This window comes from Anser anser (genome assembly GCF_964211835.1).
Source record: "Anser anser genome assembly, chromosome: 14".
Taxonomy (NCBI): domain Eukaryota; kingdom Metazoa; phylum Chordata; class Aves; order Anseriformes; family Anatidae; genus Anser; species Anser anser.
In genome coordinates this window covers 7,024,204-7,048,552 of record NC_139735.1, presented here as the reverse complement: position 1 = coordinate 7,048,552, position 24,349 = coordinate 7,024,204, and the positions used below count along the sequence as shown (strand labels likewise).

Here is a 24,349-nt window from a genome sequence, read left to right as displayed (position 1 = left end):
TCCTCTGCTGAGCTAAGGTGAGATGGGGCACACTGGTTAGTACTTTAAAGATATGCCATGGTTTTGACATTTGAATTTGTCCTAATCATCCCCCCTTCCTCTCCCAGACTTGGGGGCCTGCCTGCCCCTCACAGAACAGTAACAGGAGCGGGGGGCTCCTTTCCAACATCACTCTTGCAGAAGTAGGTAGTAAATACTCTGCCCTCATTACCCGTGGTGCATATTCTACTTAAAATTACAGCTGGTTGGGAACCAGAATTTCAGTGCCTTGGAGAATTCTGAAATTGTAAATTAAACCTTAATATTCACAATTAGAATGAAAAGCTAATGGGCACAAAAGTCCTCTAAAAGTAGCATTCTGAAAATGATTGGCTTGGGTCCATCCAAGCTTTCATTTTTCTATTACTTACTGTTTCATTTCTGAAGGGCTAAAAGGTATAATTTTGACATAGTAAACAATTTTGTTTCTGCTTTCTCATTACAAATACTCTTCTTTCAGCTTTTATAATACATTAAAGTCTTACCTACCACACATATCATTTAAAAGGTAATTCTGGAATGTATTATTTTATATCTGTCTAATGGAAATACTGCAAATGACCCAGCTGAAATTAATCATTTTGATTTTCTCACTTAGGCAACACTTTTTTTTCCCACTCCTTACAAAAGCAACTGCATTTTGCCAGTAGAAAGCAGAAAACAATTGTGAGTTCCCTTTGTTCCCATGCAGTGATTGTTTTGTAATGTTTTAGCCTTAGCATTGATGGATTCTTCACAGAAAAAAAAGAAAATCATGCAGCTATAATCTCTTATTTCTTAAAACAAAATACAATCCTTGATCAAACAATTTGCTCTTTGATCTTATCCCTTGAACAAGGTATGAAAAACTGACAAGAGTTTTCCTCTGCTTTGCCATCTTATTAGAAGAAGCATCATACATTTTTACAAAAACATTAACACTATTATAAAAAAATATACAAAGTAAATGTCATCGGAAAACTGTTCGAGCAGCATCTCGGTTCTCTCCCACATCTCCCCTCCCCCTTACCAAATCCATTTCTTATGGAGAATTACACCTAAACTGACAGCATTTTAATTAGAAACGCAAATCTGGGATTCTAAAGCCATAGTTGTTTTGGGAGGATTTCCCAGATTTGCTGTTAAATTCTATTCTAATAAAGGCTCACTTAGTTAACTGACATATTTGTCACTGAATGAATTTATGCAAAACTGTGGAAAGAAAAGCTCCTGTATGCTTGTTCTGTTGATTGTGGGTCAAATCCACTTTTGGTCTTCTACCCACACAGATCCTCTGATCTCCAACACTACTTTGCTAATTTGATACTGACTGTAGATAATTTCATGGCTCTGTCTGAGGGCTGACTCGGTAGTGCATTAGCTGAAAATATTTTGCTCCCGTTCTGTTCTTATTTTAAACAAATTTTCAGCATTAAGCTCCATCAATGTAAATGAGCTGAGCTTTTTCTGCGTGTCACGTACCATCTAGAATGACTGGTCTCACCGTTTTATCTCTGACCCTGACACGAACGCCAGATTTACTTGAGAAGTCTGTGAATAGCCATGGACATGTGAACTTACTGCGGGGATATGGAGCTGGGAACAGCTCTTGGTGCATTCATCACATAAATGCTGCAAAACTCTTATCCTCTTACGATCTACTGTGCTACAGAGATCTGAATGAGCTACCAACTGTTTATCATGAAATTGGAGTGATTATAATGCATGTTTCTCTATCTGTGCTGTATTATTAATTTTTCTTGCCCTTGTTAGCTTACATTTACTCATTATTTAATCCTACCACCTGGTACAAGAGTCTGGGCTTTATCACTGAGTGTCCAGAGAGCACTTACAAACAGCACTACGAATCAACTATTCCTTCCTCAGCTCACCTCAACTTCTCTGCAGGGGTAATAGCTGAAAATTTTAATTCTCTGTGAGTAACTTTAACCAGTGAGAATGGGTAAGGCAGCTGAAGGTATGCAGGTACTGGGAATCCCATGCTGTATCTCTCCTGTTTGTCTAATTTCTAACATAAAAACAAACAAAAAAAAAAAGGAAAAAAAGGAAAAAACTTGAGAGCTGCTTAACTTTTCTGTGTGGGCTGGAGATCTGCCCTTCCTCATGCTTTAATGCAAACCATGCCAGTTCATCCGACCCCCAAAACCAACATGCTGGAAGGAAGCAGTATAGATTGCAGAATCTCAGCAGAAGCCATTTTACAAAGGGGCCTTAAGGTCACTTGCTGGGTAAATATTGCAACAACTGAACATATTGCCTGAAAATATGCAGAGTATTCAAATGGGAGCATATATCCATATGAGGCTTTAATTATAAGTCACAGTTTATTTATTGTTTCTTTTCATCTAAGCTAATGGTCTTGGACCATTTCATCTCTTCTTTTGCATACTATGTTGGCATTTTTTCTGCAATTTCCCTTTAATGGTCAAAACCTCTTTCTAAAATGAGTATTCCTGCTTAGACAGAAAAGTATCTTGCCATTTGTGGTTCTCCAGTTATCGGAGCTAGGACAGCTGCAAAGTACCAGCATGACTACATAGAGCAGCTACGTGCTGTTTTCAAGAGGTTCACTTAGCATTTTGACAGGCGAGAGGTACCTAGTGACCTAAGCAGAGGACTAGCAGCCAAGAGCTCTTCTTCTGTTCCTTGGGAAGCCCTGGCACTTTATGGGATCCAGAGTAGCTTGTTTCATGTCTCTAATTCAGTTCCCAGCTGTGGAAGAAAAGGTTGAATCACATTTATGAACTTCACCTGGAAGGGTGGTCTGAAGCATTGGTCACCAGGTGGAATGTGGCTCTGATGTTCTTCTGTGCCCATTTCTCCTTCCTGAAACACTCAGTCCCAGCATGCAGAGGCAGCGCTAGGTGGGCCCAGCTAAGCAGCAGCTAATTTACAGGCTCAAGAGCAGTCTGCAGGTTGTGCCCTCCTATGGTCTTCAATGGCTGAGCAATGCAGCCTGCCGAAACTCAACCAGCAAAACTCACCTGCTCAACCAGCAAAGTAAGGTGTCACACAAGCATGGACTGAAATGGGCAAGCAGCCCCCCTAGACTTCAGCAGGCCCCACATACTACAAAAACACTCCCACAAAGCAGAACTGCAGAACTGAGCTCTGTTCTTTGCTTGAGGGAGCTGCCATCCCTGAGCAGTCAGAACCGGCTGCTGAGTTGAGATCCCTATCCCCCAAACTGCAGGATAATGCACCCAACTCTTCCAGAAGGCTGCTAAAAAAAGTATAGAAAAGAGCTAGAACAGAGGGATGAGGTGAAACACTGAGAAAATATAGGAGTAGGTTGAAAGGCAGAACAGATAGACCCAAAGAAATAGACTGTGATCCTCTTAAGTATCGGCACAATGTGCCTCGCCACATTGCAAACCAGGGTAGTTTAAGGGATTAATGTTTAGACAGAAGCTTGCTGAGAAACACGTAGTTACTTTGGGCTGCTCGGCAGCTCTGGTGAAAGGCAAAGTCATCCCTGTTTGCAGTTTTGCCAGCTTTTGCTACAAGGAAAAAGCAACTTTCATCATGCCTTTGAGCAAAAATTTCACTGTAAAAAAGGCTCTTCACGTATTTTTCTCACTTTGGTGACATATGTTAGCTTTGCTGAGAAAAATTCACAAGGTGACAAGCATAAAATTTTGTCAGAAGCACTCACTGGAGAGCCCCAGGAGATTCATTACTAAGGAACTTCCTCAACCTCAGGTGGCCCTGAATTTAACAGCAGCCATCCTTCTTTTTAAACAATGGCCTATTGTGCCCATGTCCTTTGCTGTGTTTCTAGATTTCATATGCCCTCCCTCAGCTTCTTCTACAAAGTCCGCTCGATGAAAAGGCTGTTTTCTTTTTTTCTTACAAAGATTTAATATTTTGGATTATATATTACCATTCTTCATTTTTCCAAAATCTTTCTTTAGTCATCTATATATGCTCACAGTTTAGAGCTCCATTCCTGAGACTTCTGGCCAATGTTACTATTTTTTTTTTTTGATCTGTCTTTGGCTCAGATTTCCCAGTCTGAGAAGAGAAAGACTTTTTCTCCAAGGAGAGTATTTTCTGCAGTGGAAGGTTTCAGTCTGAGCAATATTCCCAAATATTCCCTTCCTTTTCTCTCTCTTAATTTCTGATCTAAAATGGGATACCTGGCCAGGATAGTAGATGAGAAATTTTCTCAATTTTCAATGTTTAGCCTTTCTTTTTTTTCTACAAGGGCATACCATATTCCTTGTAGAAGTGGTAGGGAACGAGTATGGTCTCTCTTCCCAGCCAGTGCCTTTTGGGAGAGCCTTATGAGCACAGGAATACCTGTCTTTCAATGTTAAAACTCCCACACTAAGAAGCGGAGAGTGTTTCTGCTGGCTCTCTTTTACCTGCTAACATCCATTTGGTGATTTTTTTTTCTCCAAAGGCTTCAGAAACACTGCTGAGATGAAAAGCTGGCCCCTGCCTCAGTCTGCCTCTCTGCAGCTTAAGATCTTGCTTCTTGAAGCTCTCATAAGAGAGGAGAAAATTCTTCCTATGGGAGAGCATTCCGGGTGCTCGACTCCTACAGCTGGGCCCTTGTGACCCCCCCCTCTTCACGTCTCACAGTGCAGGACACATGCAGGATCACTATTCTTGATGCTTTTCCTTTTACCATACAAGGACTCCTCTTCTCTTCCTCTCTGCTCTTCTGTTCACATATTTGCCTTCTATTACATCTCATAAGACTTCACTAGGAGAATTCATTAGTGTATATAACATGCTTTGAGTTTGTTCGAATAACGGTGATGTTACACTTTTTCACTTTTATAGGCTCTTTTATCTGAAGATCAAAGTAGTTAGTTATCATTACCATGACCGGATTATTGCTGCTTAGCCTTTGGATCTAAGGGTAAGCGGCAACTCTTCTGCATAGGCATTAATGAGAAATACTGGATGGTTTCATTAAATTGATTGAATGCCTTAAAGTATGTTAATGCTTACAGAAAGAGGTGCATACATGCGTTGTATGCCTCCTTCCTTTCTATCTGATGGTTTGAGTTAGGTGACACCTGGCTGTCACTCAGTTTCTTTAGTCCACGTGAAAATGGAAGAAAGACCATTATGGAGGACCTCAGTTGTGCCTACTTCAACCCCAGACTCTGTCCAAGCACAGAAAAGCTTTTTTTTTTTTTTTTTTTTTGTCAAAAAAAGCTTTTTGTTAGTATGACCCACATTTCCCCAGCACCTGCTGGTTGTGCCACACTGGCGTCTCGGATGGCAGAGTAGTCCCAATGAGACGTTTAGCATCTCATCACTCCAAACAGCACAATCTCATCTCAAGATCTTGACCTGCTAGTGCATTCATTGATCCCTAGAGAAAACAAAGCAATTTAGGCTTATTCCACGCAGGACAGTTGTGAAAATGTTAATGACTAAGAAACCTTTGTGCTGGACCAGAACAAACTCAAATTGCCCTGGTGAGATATTTGCTTGGCTGGAGCTTTTGCCTGAAACAGAGAAAATAACAGAATGAAGGAAGATGAGAGGGCGAGGTGAGGGAACTCTTTGTGTAACCCTGTTTGCTCTACAAAGCCCAGATACCTTAGCACCAGGAGCAAGACCTTCTGAGAAGAAACTTCACTGATAGAAAGCAAAGCAGCAGCTTTCACAGAGGGATGCTTTTGATTTTTTCTTAATATTTAAATTGCATATGTGCCCAAACAGTTTGTGAACCCAGAGACTGTGTTGTTCCTGGTCTGTTTGCATGTGGGTAAATTTTCAGAATATGCCTACTTGTTTTAAACTCTTCCCATCTTTACAATTCACCTCCATCCTGGCATGCAGCACTCCCAGCCTCAGCAGGGAGCTCCTGTAAAACCCTGTTGTCCTCTCCTGAGAACATTTGTTCAACAACTGAGCAAAAAGTATTTTATAGAATATTTCCATCCAGGTCAACTCCATGTGGCTTTAATTAAACCTTAATTCTCCTTTCTACTTCTGTCTCTTTTTTCTCTGGAAATTATATTGCTTTTTCCAATTACTGAGTTTCATCAAGCCCTTCACAATGAACAAAACAGCACTTCTTTTGTACTTCTATAAATTTGTCCTTGCTTGCTCACTGTTTGGGATGTTGCAATGAACATGGTTTGCTGTATACACACATTCCTGAACTTATTGCAAAAAGGGCGTATGGTGCTTCCCTAGTTACCAGGATAGGTAGTTGGGATGAAATCTGGGACAAAAGCAAAACTAGTGCAAAAATCCCAAGTGCCAGTGGAATACGGTAACTACTCTGAGCCTTTCAGTTGAAGGCCAAGAGGTTTTGTCCAGCTCCAGGGAGTTAACCCAGCAAGGAGCTGCTGTAGATGCTCTGTGTGGTGTGAGCCAGAACAATTTCAGTCGAGGAGCACAATGCTCATTTGACTGTATCCAGACAGTGTGCAGATGATATCTTAGTGCTGACAAAAGTTATGTACAGCATATGGATGAGTTATTTAAACTCATCACAGGGTTTCCCTGTGAAAACACACTCAGGGCTTCCCATCTTGGCTACAACATTTTTCCTGAGTGCCAACATTAAAGCGGGGTGTTACAGGCGGCTTTGCAAAGGCCACCACTTCAGGGAGATGGAGGTCATTGAGCTCCTCACAGCCTTTATCCTTTCACAAAAACACTTGGAAATCTACCTAGCTATGAGGAAGACGCAACCATGCACAGTCTTGACTGCAGCTTGGAGAATGTCAGGCCCCAGCTGAGCCGACTGCTCGGGGATAAGAGGTTATGAAGAGGGAAGAAAATGAAAAGAGAAAGCGTGTTTCTATTATTGATTGAAAATCAGCAAGTGGGAGCACAGCGTAATAGGAGTCCTTGGAGGCTCTGAGGGTCTCCTGCTGGAGTCACGGAGAAGGCTATGAATCTCAAGCACCCATATAAATGATAGCAGCACTCATGATCCCGAGTCAGTGCGCAGCACTTGACACACAAGTAGCACATGCTATTTCCACATCAGAAATGTTCTAATAACATTTCCCAATAGATTGAAAAAAATGCCAGTGCACTTGTTTCCCCACTATTTTTTCTTTTGTTCTCAGTAGAAAATATCAGAAACATTTATTTAGTCCTAAAAAAAGAGATGGCAAATACATTTTTAGCTTAATAAGTCTGCTTTTGAGTCAAGTGTTTGACTTTTCATTTCAAATACAGCTGGTGGAAAGATTAGTAAATCTGTCACTCACTGAGGAGACTTTCAGCAATTTTCTTGCTGTCCCCCAGCAACCTCAATGGCAGAAGCTTGAAGTGAGAGTCGTGCAAGAGCAACTAGATGTGTCTGAGAGTGAGACCATCCCAAGGTACTGCCTTACAGATCATTGGAGGAAACATTCATTTCCTCTGCTGCATTTAGAAATTCTCAGATGGTGGAGCGTGGAAATCCAAGAGATTCATTTTTTCTTTTACAGATGAAATTGCATTTTACCAACAATATTCTGTTACTTAAGCATTTCTTTCTTCTGAGACCTCTGTATCCTTCAGCATTTTCCCAAATGAAATAGAGGATAGCAAGGATGACTATTTTGAAAGAATTTCCATTTTCCCCTGGCTGCCACATTTTGGTTGCCATGGAATTGCGCAAGCTCCGAAGGGGCCTGTTTAGATATATATTGTGCAATTTGTCAAGCTGCTCCTCTGGTGAGTCACTTTCCCTGGTTAAGTACATTTCAGAAATAAGTGTGGTCATCAGTTCTGGTGATTTGCAAATACTGCTCTTACCCTGTGACCTGAATTTCCTCTCCCTGGACATAATTAACTCTGCCAGGTAGAGAGAATTGCAAAATCATTTGGTACACTTTTAAAAGGAAAGAAGGCTTCTCCAGAAATTGAAATCCTAATTTTTTACTTTTATTCTTAAAGACCAACATTAGCCCACCAGTTCAAGCAAACTGCCAAAAATAAATGGTCCTGAGTTTTGTCCCCATGGACAAGCCTCCAAGTCTTCCAGATTCACCCCACATTGGGGCAGGAATAGGAGGGATGCTAAACCAACCTTGTCCCCAGGGCAGCCCCAGCATGAGCTGCAAATTGCTTGTGCTCCCCAAGGAAAGGACAAACTGCCACTTCCTTCTTTGAAAAATGTACCCTTTGCTTTGAGACTGCACAGTGAATCCAACTGGCGGTGAGCAACCTGGCTTGTAGAAGCAAGCAATAAAATCATCATCTCCCATGTCTCCAGAGAGGCTTTAGCAAGCCCTGCCACTGACCTCTGCTCCTGCTGACGCTGCCTGCCTGCCGGGAATGGTACCAGCAATGCTCACCTCCTCCTTTTTCTGCCCACATAGGATCACATCTGAAAAAGTGTCAGCCCCTAGACCTTCCCATGTAAAAGGTGCAAGGCAAAATAAATTGAAAAAAAAAAAAAAAAAGCACAAACCCTTCCTGTTTGCTTGTAGGACTCCTGTTTTGGGAGAGTTTACACAGCTCTCCAGGGACTCTCTCCAGGACATGTAACATCTTGTTTAAGGTTATAATGGGTATTGCAAAGATGGCATCAGAAGTGTGCATCAGGCCAAAAAGGCAGGCAGATGCTTAGGGTGTCAGGGAAGATGCCTACTGAATCTGAAAAGAGTTGCCAAATAAACACCCAGACCTGATCTTCATTTCAGGAAGGAATTAAAATCCTCTTAATTGCTAAATGCCCTTGGTTCTCATTTCCCTAATTCTCATTTTTAACAAAATAACTACACCGCGAAAGTTAGTTAACAAAGAACAGAACAGAAATAATTCCCTTGAAACAAACCAAATGAAACCTCTCACCAAAAAAAGAAAAGACTATTTGTCCTAACCAATTTCTGATTTAGATCTTCTCTAGAACTGAATAAAATCCTTCAGTACTAGGAACATCTTGATGAAATTTGAAAGTGCTGCTATTTTTCAAAATCTCCAGAGGATAGATCAGAAAAAAACATCAACAACTTGTAGTGCAATTTTACTGTTATTTCCACCAGCTCTGTGGCTGAAGTCTCCTGTGATTTTTTTCAATTGATCTAAAAAGAAATGTAAATAAACAGGAAAAATACCAGAGGAAAGTGTTCAGCATTAATTACAGGTACATAATAAATACTGCATTTGCTCTTCCACAGACATCCCGCTATGACTGAGAGCACCACAGTGCCTGCAGAAGAAGCTGCAGTGAAATGTAAGCCTGGCTGCACACTGCTATAGATCAGCCAGAGTGCAGTGTTTCCTTGTCACTAAAAACAAATAACGATGTCCACAAGATACGTATAAATAATAGATGGTATCTATTGACTGGATAGCAGCCAGCATTTGTATCTCTCCTTCCCACCCCCGAGCGCTCTCATTCATCACCCCTGCCAGCAGACAACCCTAAGCAGCACGTTCCCTCCGCACCCTGCGCCGGCTCCAGGTCTGGGCTCTGCAGACAACTTAGGTCTCATTTCACTCTTATCTCCAGGCAGCTGAAGGGTGGATCACATCCTGCACCTTGTCTCCTTGCGCACAGTAAACACCCACCTTGCAGGGATCAGCCAGCACAGAAATTCCTCCTGCTCCTGCATCCCTGCTGGTGCTCTCAAAATGCCCCCTCGCAAGTCTGGCTCTCTCCCAGCCCCAGGCTGTGATGAAAGCTTCATTTTTCTCTTCCCTTCCAACTTAGGTTGACCAGGGTAACTCCAGCTCTGTTTTCAATATAATGAGCAATTATAATGAGCATTTTCAAGCAGGTATCGTGACACGACACCTTATTGTGTCAGGACACAACTACACGTATCCCTTGTACTCGTGTTATGTTGTGAAAGGAATCTAAAATATACACGTTTCATTCCCACAGCACAATATAAAGAATGTTCTCATGAAGCCCTTTTATTTTTGGAAATGTCTGTTTAATTTTCTTCTAACATGGCACAAAGAATGGCTCTATTTGCTGGGTGACACTGTGTGATATTTATCTGTCAAACTCCACTGGGGACAAGACTTCTATAGTCACTTGGTCAAAACCATGCACGTTCTATCTCATGGTATCTTCAAAGGAAGAACAAATGGCTTTCCGGAAGATATATTTTAACCAAATGCATTTAACTTTAGTCAAACATAAGTTTTCTGAGTTAAAGAAAGGGTAACTGGATTAAATTTGATAGTCTTTAATATACAGGAAGTCTCTTTTGGGCTCAAGCCATATGAAGCAATGCATTTTGAGATAACAAAAAATAGAAGATCAAGCTTGGAAGCTGAGAGCAGAAATATATATTTTGCTCACTGCTTTTTTTATCCGTTTCACTACAATCAAATAATTCGTTCTGGAGGAAATGATGGGGCAGGTGAAAAATTCAATGCCTCTTTCTGCTGCAGAGGAGGTCTGGAAGCCCAGATGTCACCCCAGTCTCCTCCCAATGCTCCCAGGTCTGTCCTGAGCGAGGAAAGGCAGCAGTGGACTGGATGTTAGTGAGGTCCCACTCTCCACAGCTGCTATGCACCAGGGTTATTTTAAGCTCTGAACACAATTTATCAAATTACATTTCTGAAAAATGGTACAATATGAGTCATATTTACTTCACATTTCTCTTGCTGCAGGCTCTTGCTATTGGCCGCGGGTTATTTATTACCTCTGACGCTTGCTCTGAGAATCTCCTTTCTGGGTCTGTATTTCACATTTAATGAGTGCTTTTGCAATTTCATGTCTGTTTTCTGAAGTTAAGGTGGCACTTCGCACAGACTAATGGTTTATAGCCCGTTTCAGACTTCACTGATTTCTGCCTGCTACTGTATATGTGAAACCACTCACAACTCCAAAATGTTGCTTTTCCCCCATTCTGCTGTGTTTCAGTCAATGCTTTGAAGACAAAGATTTCTAAGGGCAATTACAGGGACCATCTCACCTCAAATAGGACAATTTACTCCGTGTTGTAATGACTGAACCACATCACCAGTCAAGTGCTGGTACAGAAGGGGGATCGCACACTCCAGTGGGAAACTTCAGAGTTCCCAGGCTCTTTTTGGACTCATTGGGGTGGGTTCCTTGCCCATGTTCATGTTGCAGCCTCCAAAGTCACAACACAGACTGCCATCAGCTATGGCTGGGACCTTCCACGACCGGTCGCTGTATGGGCTTTGTCATGCTCATTTAGACTACACTTAGACGTAAAAGCTTCAGAGCTTAAGGGACACCAGTCGACCTCTCCCTCAGAAACTTCACTCTGCAAAAGAGACTATGAGCATATAACCCATAGGTATGCTTTGTCTTGGCTATCCACAGGTCATCAAATTCACAACATATCTTCGAAGTGCTTGGCAGTTTGTGACGAGCATACTTAAAAGGCTAATTAAAGTTCTGGCTAGTAAGTCTGTCCTTAAAAAGGACACAGTTTTCCTTCAAAAGCAAATTTTGGTCTCAGTGAGGGACTGAAGTTCCCCGGGGACTGGTCTGAGACTAAGGAACGCACTTTTACAAGAGCAAGGAGTTGCTGCAAACCTCACCACCTGCTGTGCTGAGCGATGTGTCTTGCGGTTTTGATCTTCCTTTTTTTTTTATGACAAATACATAGTGGCATATGCACTTGAAAAAAAATATGCTCTGCAAAAAAAACCTCCAGACAAATTTCCCCTACTCCTTCCCAAAACAAAACTGAAATAAACAAACCAAAACCTCTACAAAAACAAAATACACCCCTGCACTTGCTCCTTTCTGCTGGGGAGAGAATGACAGAACAGATGTATAACAGAAGCTATTTATGTTGATTAATACATTACTGGGGAGATGCTGAGAGATTATAGTGATAAGTTTAGAAGCAACCGTATAGGAAATATATTGGAACAGAGCAGATCTCCACCTGCCCACCATGTCGTTCTACCAAGTACTCATTTCTAAGTGATGTGTCACAGAAATCCTGCACCAGGTTCGTGTGAAAAATACATGTGAAAGATGGAGCGCACTCAGAGCCTTTCTGTACAACAACATCCTACGGAAATTCTCACCCTCCTGCTTCCTCCTTGCTTTCACATTTCACAGAAATATTCCTCTCCACCTGCAACCATCACAAGGAGCAGTACTCAGAGTACAGGGAGTTATAATAATTCCCATACTTCGGTTTTCAAATTCTCTCTTCTTGCAAGTATTTGTAGTCAGAAAGTGCTTTTCTGCTCCATGCTAAAGTATAGATTCCAATGACACTGGAATTTTCGTTATCAAGATGATCAAAACGACATGAAAATAATAATGACACAATCCTTTGCATTTCCAATTTCAAAGCAAAACAAAACAACACTTTGAAATGGTGATTCAAAGCATGTTGTTTAGCTAGAGCAAATCTTGTTATTTGGATCAAAATCACCGATTTTCCCTGATACTTTTTTATTAAAGATATTTCAGAATTTGCTGTTCCACAAAGCCTCAGCTTTTCACCTATATACTCTCCTCTTTGGAGCTGAAACTGGCTACAGAAAACTCCCCAAAGGAAGACATTTTCTTTGCTGAATAAGAGGAATAATGATGATAAAAACAGCAATGATAAAAACAATGGCAATAGCCTGATCCTAACACATGGGGCTGCGTTACAAGACAGCAATAAAGTTGAAATTCCCTCTGCAGGGAAGACTTTGTGAGTGCTCCTGCTACACTCCTACTAATCAATGATCAGGTGATAAAACATAATCATAAAAGCTGTCACTATCAAAATGCCCCGCAAGCCCTTATTTCCCCGCTACCACAAGCTCATTAATATTTGGATAAATTGGCATCCGATGGTCAACAAGCTGGTGCCTGGCCTCCCCCCGCCATCCTGTGGGAGCAGGGCTGAGCTGCACGCTGTTATCTCCACTTGCTGACAGTTGTGCCTACTTCTCCTCCCCCGAGTTTTGATGCCATCTCAGCATCTGGGAAATTAACTCCTATCGACTGCATTCACCCGCAACACATCTCTCTGTTCAAATTTCCTTTGGAGAGAAGGAAAACAAAGCAGAAAAAAAATGGAGGGGGGGAAGAAAACAAAAGGCGTCTTTGCCATCTGCTTTTATCAGAACATCACTTCTGATGTCACCATAGCATGCGAATGCAGAAAATGCATATATTGCCTGTAGATTCATTCTTGTGACTGGCAGTACCTCTGTTTTCAGTCAAACCAGGCTAAAATTTTTCTTAGTCTGAACTGTGACAGGCAACTTTCCTGGCCCGATGAGGTTGCATGTGAACCTCAGGTGTGTGAGCGGTGCAGACATACACTGTGCCTCAGAGCCACGGGAGGAAGAATGACAGCAATCGTTCAGTTTGGCGCTTGACCCGTCCCCATGCTCTCCCTCCAACGCCCCAGCAGCCCTCCTGGGAGTGACAGGTACATGCGATCTGCACACAAAGCCACAGCTTGTTATCCCTTGTCCAGTCTCACAAATCCTAAGTACCTCTGCCCCTGATACAACACAGGAAGTGTCAAAAGTGTTATCCCAGGCTCACCTGTGGTCCTGCCTCATATGAATATACGCATATCACAAGAAAATCCCCATAGCCATCGCAGACATTACTTACTGGGTACACAACCTGGGCAAATAAATAACAAAATGCTTACAACTATTTAGTTCCTATGTTTTTAATTCTTTTTCTTATCTTTTTGCCTCTGTATGAACAAAGCATGAAGGTTATGTGTATAATGGGCTCCTGTAATGGACAAAATCTCTACCATAAAACTTGTGGGAACAGAACTCTCAAAAAGGAAGGAGGTATTTCCAAACCTTATTTACAAACAGATCTCTGTTTTTGTCTGTGTCACAGATTTACACCTTCTGCATTCATGCATTTTTTCAGCCCCCTTATATTGTGCTATCTTTTCCAAGGAAAATTACCTAAAATAATCTCAACAGTCTTTAATTAATACAGAGAATAAATGACTCCCCACCAGAAACCCTTTTAGGAACCCTTTTAGACTTTGGTCCTATTGAACGTTCAAGCAGCAGAACTATTGACTGCAATGGGAACCAAAAGGAAAACTCTGTACTTCTCCGACCTTTCTAAAGGCCAATAATACTTAAAGCCACACAGTGCGCTCCGTAATGTTTGGCACAGACTTTAAAACCTTTTACTGGGCACCTACTACATTATTTCTCCCTACTTTACTACAATTTTATAGCTTCCCTAAAATGTTAGAATGACCTTTTTCTAATAGCAACACAATAAATGACTGAAAAAAATGGATTGCAAATCGGTGGCTTTAGAAAATTGTGTTTGCATTTTTGTAAATTCCCTCAAGAGAACTCCCCAGCATAAATTTAGAATGGTATTTTTATGGTCCCAAGTTTGAGGTCCCAAGTTCATGGCTGAGAGACCTGTGAACCCTTGGATACTTTCTGAATCACAAACTGATTCTGAAGACTATACTATGCTTCAGGAAAGAAGGTCAAAGAACCTGTTCATTTCCAAATAATACAGAAAGATTAAATCTCATGAACTAGAAGGAGGTTCACTGAAGAAGATAACCCACCTTGGAGAAATATCACATCCTTGCTGCATGAAAGCTCCCAGGGAGAACCAGAGACTGTTGAATATCCCAAACTCATTCGTCTGATCATTGGCTGGCTGGTCCCTTCCTTCCTCAAATTCCTCTGTGTGCCACTCGTAAGGGCTGAAGCGGCTCACCAAGAAGAGGACAACACTCACTCCAATGTAAGCAAAAACAATGCACATCCATATTTCGTAGGCCAAAGGATCCAGAAAGGAAAACACTCCTGGTTTGGACTTCTGAGGTTTTTTTATCATGATAGAGATACCTAAACTCATAAATGGTTTGGAAAAGTCTATAACTTCTTCTCGAACCAGAGTGATGGTTAGTGGTGCCACAGCCACATCAGCTCTCTGAAAAGAAGAGATAGAGAAGAAGAAAAGATACTTGCATTCTGGTGATGAAATATATCTACTAACTCCAGCTTATTTGCCTTTGATCTCTGTTTAACCCCACTATCTGAGAAGTAATCAGACAAAACCAATTGCAAGAGAAATGTTAAAAAGAAACAGCCCATAATATTGGTGGATTATTTCCATTTTGTCACTACTGACCACCAGCTCTGTTTTGAAATCACAGTGTTTTCTTTTCCAGCCACCTAGCTCTTGTGTGATGTCACAGTCTGATGTAGATGACTTTTGCTAAAAGGGTCTTATCATCCAGACATCAAAAGAGGCAAGGAAAGGCCAATCACCTGAAAAAAGATGCCAGGATGTTTACTTCCATCAGAAACTGTTTTTTGATTGCATAACTGATGCAGGAGAAGAAGAAAAAAGTTCCAGTGACACTGACGTGCACTCTCCACTTATTTTATAATCAGTCTTGAAAATGGAAAGGGAAACGCATTGCAATGGTTGTTGGCACATCCCGTAGAGCTCCTGGCAGGGGACAGATCATCTTTCACTCTGGCATGGTAACACATAGACTTGGGCACTGATGCTCCCTACACCATCAAGGGTAAATTAGACCCCTCTGAAGAATTACTTGAAGCTCCACAGATGGGAACTATTGGAGCGAATCAGATTTAGAAGTGTAGGGTGCAGGGATATATCCGAGCAGATGGAAATGAGTGACTAGACAGAAAATGGTCAAGTCCTACTGTACACCAGTCATATACTGAGTTTTTGAAATCTTATCCTTCCTTTATCCTGCCTTTATCATGCAAATATAAAATATAGTAAAATTTGGAGATTCCACCCATGAGAAAGATTGACCTTTCAATACTTGTTCTTCCAGAAAAAAAAAAAAAGAAAATCTTCCTGGAACTGTTGAAAGAAAACATTTTGATATGGGCATAAAATATGCTGTCCCACTCTAAATTAAAACATTTTATTTGGACTGATTATTTGCATTATCAGAGCTGCAGTCCTTAACACAGCACAGGCTGACAGAAAGCAGGGCTCCTTTTTACCCTAGGGCTTGAATGTGTTCTCAATACAAGACCTAAAGATAGCGGACAAGGTGGGACACTCACCCCATATACGAGTTCTCCCACCATGCCGTTCCACGTTTTGGTGTCGGGGTCCCGGGCTCCGTACTTCCCGTCTCTGACAATCTCCAGCCTGTAGTGGTAGCCAACATGCTTTGCAATCTCAGCGGCAAGCTCCACACAGTAGCCTTCATACCTCTCGTTGCCTTCAAACTGGTTGGCATTTTTCTTGAGCATCACATATGGGTCTTCCTGGCACAGAGAAAACCAATATTGAGCCACGCTCCACCATTCTAGAGATGCATCTCAGGGACTCAGACTAGAGCATGGTGTGCAGCTTCTGGCCCTCTTGCAAAGCCCTAACTTTGTATTCCTGTACCAAAGGGCACAGTCAACACACAGAGGATCCATTTAGCAAGTACGAAGGGTGATTTTTATTCTGGCATTTTCTATTTTTTATGCAGAAACTGTTTGTGAAGCTTCTGCAGTGACAGACCCGAGGGCAACAGAGAAGCTGGGGGGATTTGGGCAACAAATCTTTCATTGTAGTTGCGTAAGGGATATTTAGTGCATCGGAGCTGTGAATTTTTACAGGCATGTCTGCCTATGTGGGCACAGGCAGAAACTAATTTGCCGGACAGGAAAAAGCCCTAAGGATGTTTAACTCAGTTTGTGTATTGTGCCTTCTGTGTAGATTCACAGCAAGCGTTCAACAAACAAGTTAGTAAAATTTCATCTGTTTCTGCAGGGTGAGTGTATACAATGACACACTACATGATACCATACATTATGGGGTACTTATTGTTCCTTCATGATTATAGTGGAGATTTGTTTTTAAAGCTATGATTCAGCCTCTCTGCACAATACAGCTTATCCTTCCAAAAATTACAGCCCACATTCTGTGGGCTAAACACAAAGCACAGGTATAATGTTCCTAATTTACCTATGCTGATGCCTCTACTATCTTGTCACAATCTTTTGTATTTTCTATACTTAAGCATGAGAGCTTTTTAATACCTATTTAATTAGCCACAGCAATTTTCAGATATCTTTATGGACCCGACAGGAAACAGTAAGTGCTGTTATTATTATTGTTATTATTGTTATTGCTATTATAAAAATGATACAGTACAAAGGAAGGCACGCGAGGGGGAAGAGGGAGTCAGCACATCAGGGAGATGAGGGAGAGGGGGAGCTGGGCTAGAAGTCGCAGCACTTACTAGGATAGTTGTGACTATGTAAGTCCTGTTCTGGAGACTCGTGGACTCATTGCCTGTTTGAGTATCTATGGCTGCTGGAACTAACTTTTCATCTTCATTCCAATAGCCAATCTGCCAAAGACAAAACCAGGACACCTCATTGGTATCTCTTTGTAATATTAACCAAGATATGTTAACAGGATCATTCAAGCAGGGGCCTTTCTCTCTGCAAATTCATACCCAGCCACAGATCTCTTCTCCTCATTCTTGATCTCTTTTCCTGGGAGAACCAGGATTTCCTCTGTCCCACCATGCCTACAGCCTGAGAATAATGTACACGATATGCTACTGTAGCAGGGTGCTTGTAAACACATAAAAATAAATGGCACACAGTAGTAGGGGATTATTACAATTCCCTGCCCTACCCCTACTTCAAGAGGTCACATTTCTCCTGTGTGACTTCTTACTAATTTTCTAATGGTGAATGTGCCTGCTGCCTGTCCAGATATGACAGGGTGATAAAATGCTATCTTGCTGCTGAAAGCCTGTATGAACATAGGACTGTTCCAGTATGAACATCAGTTGAAGAAAAAAAGAAACGACCCTGACCAATGCCAAAATATTTGGGGTTATGAATAAAATGGAACAGTTGTCATAGGAAGAATTTTCATGTTAAACTGTGATTATTAATAACTAGGATTTGGGCTGATCTGTAACTGCCTGCAGGTAAAGCCGAGTACCAACGAGTATCAATGGGAAAATTGTTGTTAAGGTTATCCTCTCTGAGGGCTTGATTTTGTAAGAGGTTTTCCATCACCTCATGTATCTATGAAGTTTCCTGAGCTTTGGTCAAGTGAAAGGAATTTCTTATCCCACTAAACAGGAAAAGGTATGAACACAGGGTATGACCAGGAGCCTGCTGATGGCAGATTAGGGATCATAACTAGGGAGAAGGAGAAAAAATCTACACAGGCTTCTCGTCGCTCTTTGCTGCGCAGAGAAAAGGAAAGGCGTGCGAGGAAAGAGCTTTCAAAGCTCTGCCCTAGGGCAACATAAGTGCAGACATGTATGTTTGTTTTGCACTTTTAACCTGGTGTATCTAAGACACAGTGTGCATCCTGGCAGTCATGTACGTGTCTTCTAAACAAATACTATTTCTGTCACTAAACATACAGCAAAATCAAGACGTTTAACCATTCTATTTCTTCTCTAGACTCCCTCTGGACTGCCAACATTTTTTCTGGAGTTCAGAGCCCCATACTGGACATAATACTACATTTGTCCTCTTATGAATACGAAGTAGAGGAGAAAGATCACTTTGCATGTCTTCAGAATAATTTATTTTATTTCTTAATGTGGAATTTGAAATTTTTTACATGACACTGCTGATTTTACTGTGGGAGTCATTGGCTACTCTCAGGTGTAAGCGTGAAGGGGGGGGACTATAAGTGTGGGACTATCGCTATTTGTAGTTTTTCCTAGTTTTAAACAAGTATTGTTTTGGGGGGGTGGAGGGATTCCAGTGCAGAGGGATTACAGTGAATGCTCCATTCCAAATTAGCAGCTCTCCTTTATCCATGGAATACCGCTGTTCTTCAAATAGATAATATGTACAGTGGGACAAAAGTGCTTGAAGTTAGATCATCAAAAGCATCAGTGTTTCAAGAGCTTCATGCCCCTGAAAAAAAGTAAAATTTTTCAGTGCCTGGGATATAGAAAGGGACCAAGATCCCAGAACAGCAGAAATGCCTGCAGAGCAATCAGGACATAGTAGTAAACATCTTGCGACTTTAAGGAGAGCAAAATAAGGTCAAAATAAAGGGTTCCCCTGCACTGGTTAGGGCAGACAGGTTCTGCCTCTTGGCTCACTCCGTGGAAAAGAAAACCGGGAGAGTGAAAACAGACAGTCGTGTAGCTGGGCCTGAGCCAATGTGCCCTGCCAATAGCAAGACTGAGTGGGCCAAGCTTTCCTTTCCTGGAAATCCCTGCTCCACAGCTAAGATGCCCTTCTTACTCTTGATAACCCCTTCCATATGTTGTATTTTTCAGTAATACACCATGAGTTCTCCCTTGTGCTTGGCTTTCCTCATGCAGAGAGCTAGGAATGCACTCATGGTGACTCCACATGCAAGCTTCACGAGCAGAAATGTCTGTTGAGACCTAACTGCATCATAATTCGAACAGAGGGCTGGTGCCAGACACAGGACCTGAAGTCTCTTTCTCTGTTACCTTTCTGATCCCATCGTGTTTCATCTCAATCACATGGAGGGTGTAGTTGGTCCTGCGTCCCTTCTCGTTAAACTGAACGTTGCCAGACAGTCCTTCAAAACGGACCTTAAAGACATAAATATCAGAGAGCAAATCGGTCAGCATCCCACAGGGTGGGGATGTTTTGTTTCACTGTTTCAGCAGCAGCAAGAAACAAGGGGAGGAAGGATGGACAATGCTGCCACATCCCTCAGATTCCTGCATAAGAGCTAGATCACATGTGCGAGCCCATCACCTTTTGGGATGTGACAGTGAGCTAAATCAGCTCTGAACTCCTTAGGTTTTGTGTTTTTTTGTGTTGTCCAAATCTAACCAGGAATCGGGATATGGGAAAAAACTTGTCAGTCCAAACCAGGAACTGCAGTTGCAGGAAATACGAAACTGTGGACATAGCTCCTAGCTGCTGCTTTTTAATAGAGAGGAGTCTATCAGTTAACAATCAAATGCTGCACCAGCCTAATAAAACCTAACAATCCAGTACTGTAAATGAGATTTGCATAGGAAGCTTTGAATCATAAATCTCTGCTGATGACACTGTCAAGTTGAAGAGCATTGCTCAGGCATCACATCCCACTTCCTTAATTTTTCCTCTCAATGTGGGTATTTCACTTTTTGCAAAAGAGCAGGAATATGGGAAAAGGATTGTGAGTTTGCCTCTCTACAGAGGCCACGTGGAGGAGTACTCACACCACTGGAGTGGGAATGAAGGGTTTGTTCTCGGCCTTTTCACTTGCTTTGGACAAATCTGTACCCTCTGCAGTTGAAAGCTTACCATATGTAAAATGGGAACAGGTATTTAGCTGCCTTTTTAAGTGCCTTGAGAGCCTCAGAATAAAGATCGATGGTGAAGAAATGAGGATATATCACTATGGAGAAAAGCAGCTGCTAATCTGCTTAAACTGTGTTTGTTTTCCAGCTATTAGCACAAAGGTTTGTCATGAAAATGAACATCTGCCAGTATTTTCTGAAGCTGCTTCAAGTCAAGAGGTATACTTGATGACATTTGGAGAAACATGCTTTTCCCTCCTCACAAGAAACAACATGCCCATAAAAGATAGCTGTGCTGGAAAAGCACCATTGTCTTAAACACTCCCATGCCTGAAGCTCAGGCCACAGTTCATGCTTTGTGATTGGACATGCACTAAAAGGCAGATGTACTAAAGGCAATTCCTTCTATCTGTAGGAATGAAATCTTAATCCTGTGGTATCTGTGTAACACTGAGACAGCAAAAGGGATCTCTTTTCTGTCATTTACCATCCTAAGACCCCTATTAGGGCTCCTTTTTAAACTTGTTTTATTGACTAAAACTGTTCTGTCTTTAGCTAGATGTAGCTGTTTGTCATTGATGCAAATATTTCTTCTCTTTTTGTACAGTGAAAATACTATGCCCTCTGAATCATTATAAAATACAGTGAGGAATGATTTCAACAGTTCTAAGTACCAGTAAAATCAGCTGGAGACATTGAGAATGGAAACACATTTGTGTACAAGACATGGGCATGTGGTTCTCTGCTTGGAGAGCTGGAAGAGAAGGATGCTGCTGTGACCTCTGGTCTGCAGGGCTAGGCAGCAGTTAGGGACCACGTACCTGCTTGTTAGACTTGGTTACAAAAAAAATATTATGATAATTTTATCATAATAAATAATCATAATTCATCATAATAAATAATGATAATTTTATATTTTTTAAATAATAAGTACAACTTAGACCTCAGTCTTTTCAAAGTATAACTGAAAACTCTATGGATTGGCTTAAAGTAATATTCCGTGAGCATTTCCTGAAAAAAAAAATATCTTATTTCCTGTTAATAAAAGCATACCTTTTGCTAAAATGTGTTAGATTTCGGTATTTGAAAATTGCAGAATGTTTCAAATTGCATTTTATTTTTGCTCCTGCCATCCATGACTCCTTCCTACACTAAACAAGAATGAGGCAATTCAAGAGCTTATTCAAGGCATTTGAGTAGAAATAAGTAGAGAAACTTTTTTCTTTTAAAAAGAGCATAATGTTTTAGGCATTAGAAAATGGAAGGTGAAGAGAAAGAACACTGTGAATATCAGTAAAAATTGCTGTAATTGTGAGTCTTTACAGAAAGGATAACTCAAACCTTCAATCTAATCATAAGTTCTTTCCATTTGCCTCTTTCTATAACGGAGTTATTGCTACAGCATTAAATGCTGGATGATTATTAAATTCATACTTAAAATTTCCCTTGGAGATTCCTTCCTTCACTGTATGTTTCGTAACCTTTTATTTTGACCATCACAACTAAACTGGTCAAACTTTTGGAAAATTATAATTTTTCAAAGGTAAAAAAACAATGTTGGCAAATTGCTGTTCACGTTCTTTGCTCAAAATCACCGCAGTTGAAAAATTAAGAGTTTTGAAAGTGATTGAATGAAGAGATGAAGAAACTTCTGAGGAGATTTTCAAGCACACACACAAAATTGTACTTTCTAGCCAAGACTAATTTTGATATCCTATTCTCATAAATTCAATAAAGGAAAATGCTTGAGAGCCCATTGCTCATCAGACGTCTTCCAAGTATTTCATGTTTATTAGGTAACCGATCTCCCTAATGCATCAAGGAGGCTGATTTTATTATAAGAATTTGGAGAAGCTATGACAATGATTTGCCCAAGGTCATACAGAAAGTCAATGACAGGCTTGGGAATAAATCAAATACTAGCAGTCAAATCAAATAGAAGATTTGGTTTTAGAGGAATTTTTGTTTACCAGTAAGCCAAAACTAAATCAAAACAAAATATTTGGGAAAATGTATATATGATGCAAATTAACCAAATTAATTTTGTTCTTCTTGCTTTCTTCACGGTTAAGGAAAGAAGATCGGATAAGCTATATTTGGATAACACTGAGCTAGCAGTATTTGCATGGAATCCACCTATTTTTGACACAAATGTAGCACAGACTATGAGTAAGAAAGTAGAGAACGTGTCTGAAAAAAAAATTGCTAGAAACAAAGGTTAGTTTTGAAATTTAATGAAATTTTGAACTGTTCTACCTTTCTAAGTTTTTGATCTTGATCTAAGTTTTTTGATCTTTCTAATCTTTAAGAAGATTTTATTATTTTTTTTCTCTTGCACTAAGTTTAATATTGTTTTTTTTTTTTAATTCAAATATCTAAGTATTTATGCAGGATGAAAAAGCAAGATTTTCAGATTATTAAGGAATAAACTTTCTTAATGTCTGTTATTAAGACTTTTACCAACTGCCACAGTATGAACCAAGCTATAATCTGGGCTGTAAGAACATTTTGAAGTCAGCCAATACATAAGGCAAAATTCACAATTTCGAACTAAAGCAGAGTTCACAGAGAGTTGAAGAAGCTTCAGGAAATGTGGCCTGTGCTGGTCCCTCTTTTGTGAAGCGGGAGATAAAAATAGGGCCCATGACCTGATGGGATAATATTTTGGCTTTTCCATCCCAGAACATCAGAAAAATCACTTTGATGGGCTCACCCCTGAACTGTTTGGAGACCTGGATCTTATGTGGAAGGATCAGTTTCCCAGCCTAAGCAAGCTGTTTGAGCACTTCTGTTACGTGCCCATCTTCCCCCACCCATAGGCTACTATGACTGTCCCCATGGCACATGCATCAGTTGGGTTGCAAACCTGCTGCAGCGCTCTCTGGATGTCGATGCCCTGTCCCCAGGGCACGGCGGGATTGGCAAGGCAGTCCCCGGCATTGCCGCGACGGGAGATGTCGATTCGCTGCCTCCGCAGGTTCTGAAATGCCTCAGCCATCACCCGGACCCCGTCGTACGTAAGGGCCGATGTGTACTAGAAAGAGAAAAAGAGTTGCACATTGCCAATCAGGCTTAGTTGACCTCAGGCGTGTTACAGTGGTTTGGCAGCTTTTCAGATTATTTGCTCTGTTTTCACCCTCTCATCTCTGGAGTTCAGCAGCCTGTTGCACCCTGTAATCACTGCTGTCTTGGTGACTTGCGAAAGTTGATGCCTTCCCTCCTAGAGGACAGGAAAGTTAAGCAGAAGCTCCTAATTTACCTTTTGCTCTTCTAGCCCAGTTGCTTTCAGATTGCTCTCCCTGAAGAGGACTCTGCCTTAAAAGCCATTCACCTGTTACCCAAGTCTTTCTGTTTAATTAGAATCATTGACCTGAACTTTTAAGGAATACATTATACAGTGTGAATGCGAGACTATCAGATCTGCGAAAACAAGTAACAAGTCACTCCTTCTGGTCATGGACGGAGGCCAAAAAATTCCAGTGTGCAAAAAGTCTGCAAAGAATGAGTTTATTCAAGCAGAAACTTGTACAGAAACAAGTAAAACTCTGGTATGAACAGAAACCATTGAAGTTAATTCGTTTTCATGTGATCACCTACTGATTTATTTGTTTTCAGCTTTCTTAAAATATTTCCAAAGTTGACATTTCTATTGTGGAGTGTTTGCCACAAGTGTATTTGTTTCCAAATGTCAGATAGAAAAAAAAAAAAAAAGAAACAAACAAAAACACAACTCCTCCCCGCCCCTTGACAGCTTCAGAGTCTTCTGGTCTGTATTAGGAATTAAAATTTATTTGCCCTCTATCGTACACTCTGATTTGAAATGTTCAGAAACAACATCTGGAAGGGCTTTATTATCACTGGATATTTAGCAAGTGGTTAAGTCAGTGCTTAAGGAGTTAATAAGGATTTTTTTTTTCCATCCTGAATATTATGAGATGTTTAGTCCTCAGCTTTGAGAAAGGTAAAAGCGAAAAGACTGAGTGAACACACTAACTTGTGCACTGAGCAGGCAGCAGGTACTGCCTAGTAACATTCAGACAATGCTGAGGCACCTAGAACAGATAACGTTCACAATTATATTAACTGACAGGTGTTCAGAGTGAGATTAAAGAGCTCAGTGTGATCATGAAGAAGTGAGAGTAACTTGATCTGGGCCAGAAGGACCCTAGCTTAAATGGTTTTCTTTATTA

At 41.0% G+C, this 24,349-nt stretch overlaps 1 protein-coding gene across 8 annotated transcripts in view; it reads right to left on the bottom strand.

Annotated features, from left to right (window-relative positions):
• Nucleotides 1-24,349, bottom strand: part of GRIA1 (glutamate ionotropic receptor AMPA type subunit 1) — a 186,859-nt gene that overhangs the window by 22,769 nt on the left and 139,741 nt on the right. For all 8 annotated transcript variants that reach the window (XR_014572351.1, XR_014572352.1, XM_083798711.1 and 5 more), the window contains 5 exons: nucleotides 23,026-23,193; nucleotides 19,353-19,457; nucleotides 17,145-17,255; nucleotides 15,970-16,176; nucleotides 14,478-14,848 (listed from right to left, as the gene is read on the bottom strand). Coding sequence is in view for 6 of the 8 variants with exons in the window: in XM_083798711.1 (XP_083654837.1) it covers nucleotides 14,478-14,848; nucleotides 15,970-16,176; nucleotides 17,145-17,255; nucleotides 19,353-19,457; nucleotides 23,026-23,193 (962 nt within the window). In the remaining 2 variants the exon portion in view is untranslated. The remainder of the gene's footprint in view (nucleotides 1-14,477; nucleotides 14,849-15,969; nucleotides 16,177-17,144; nucleotides 17,256-19,352; nucleotides 19,458-23,025; nucleotides 23,194-24,349) is intronic.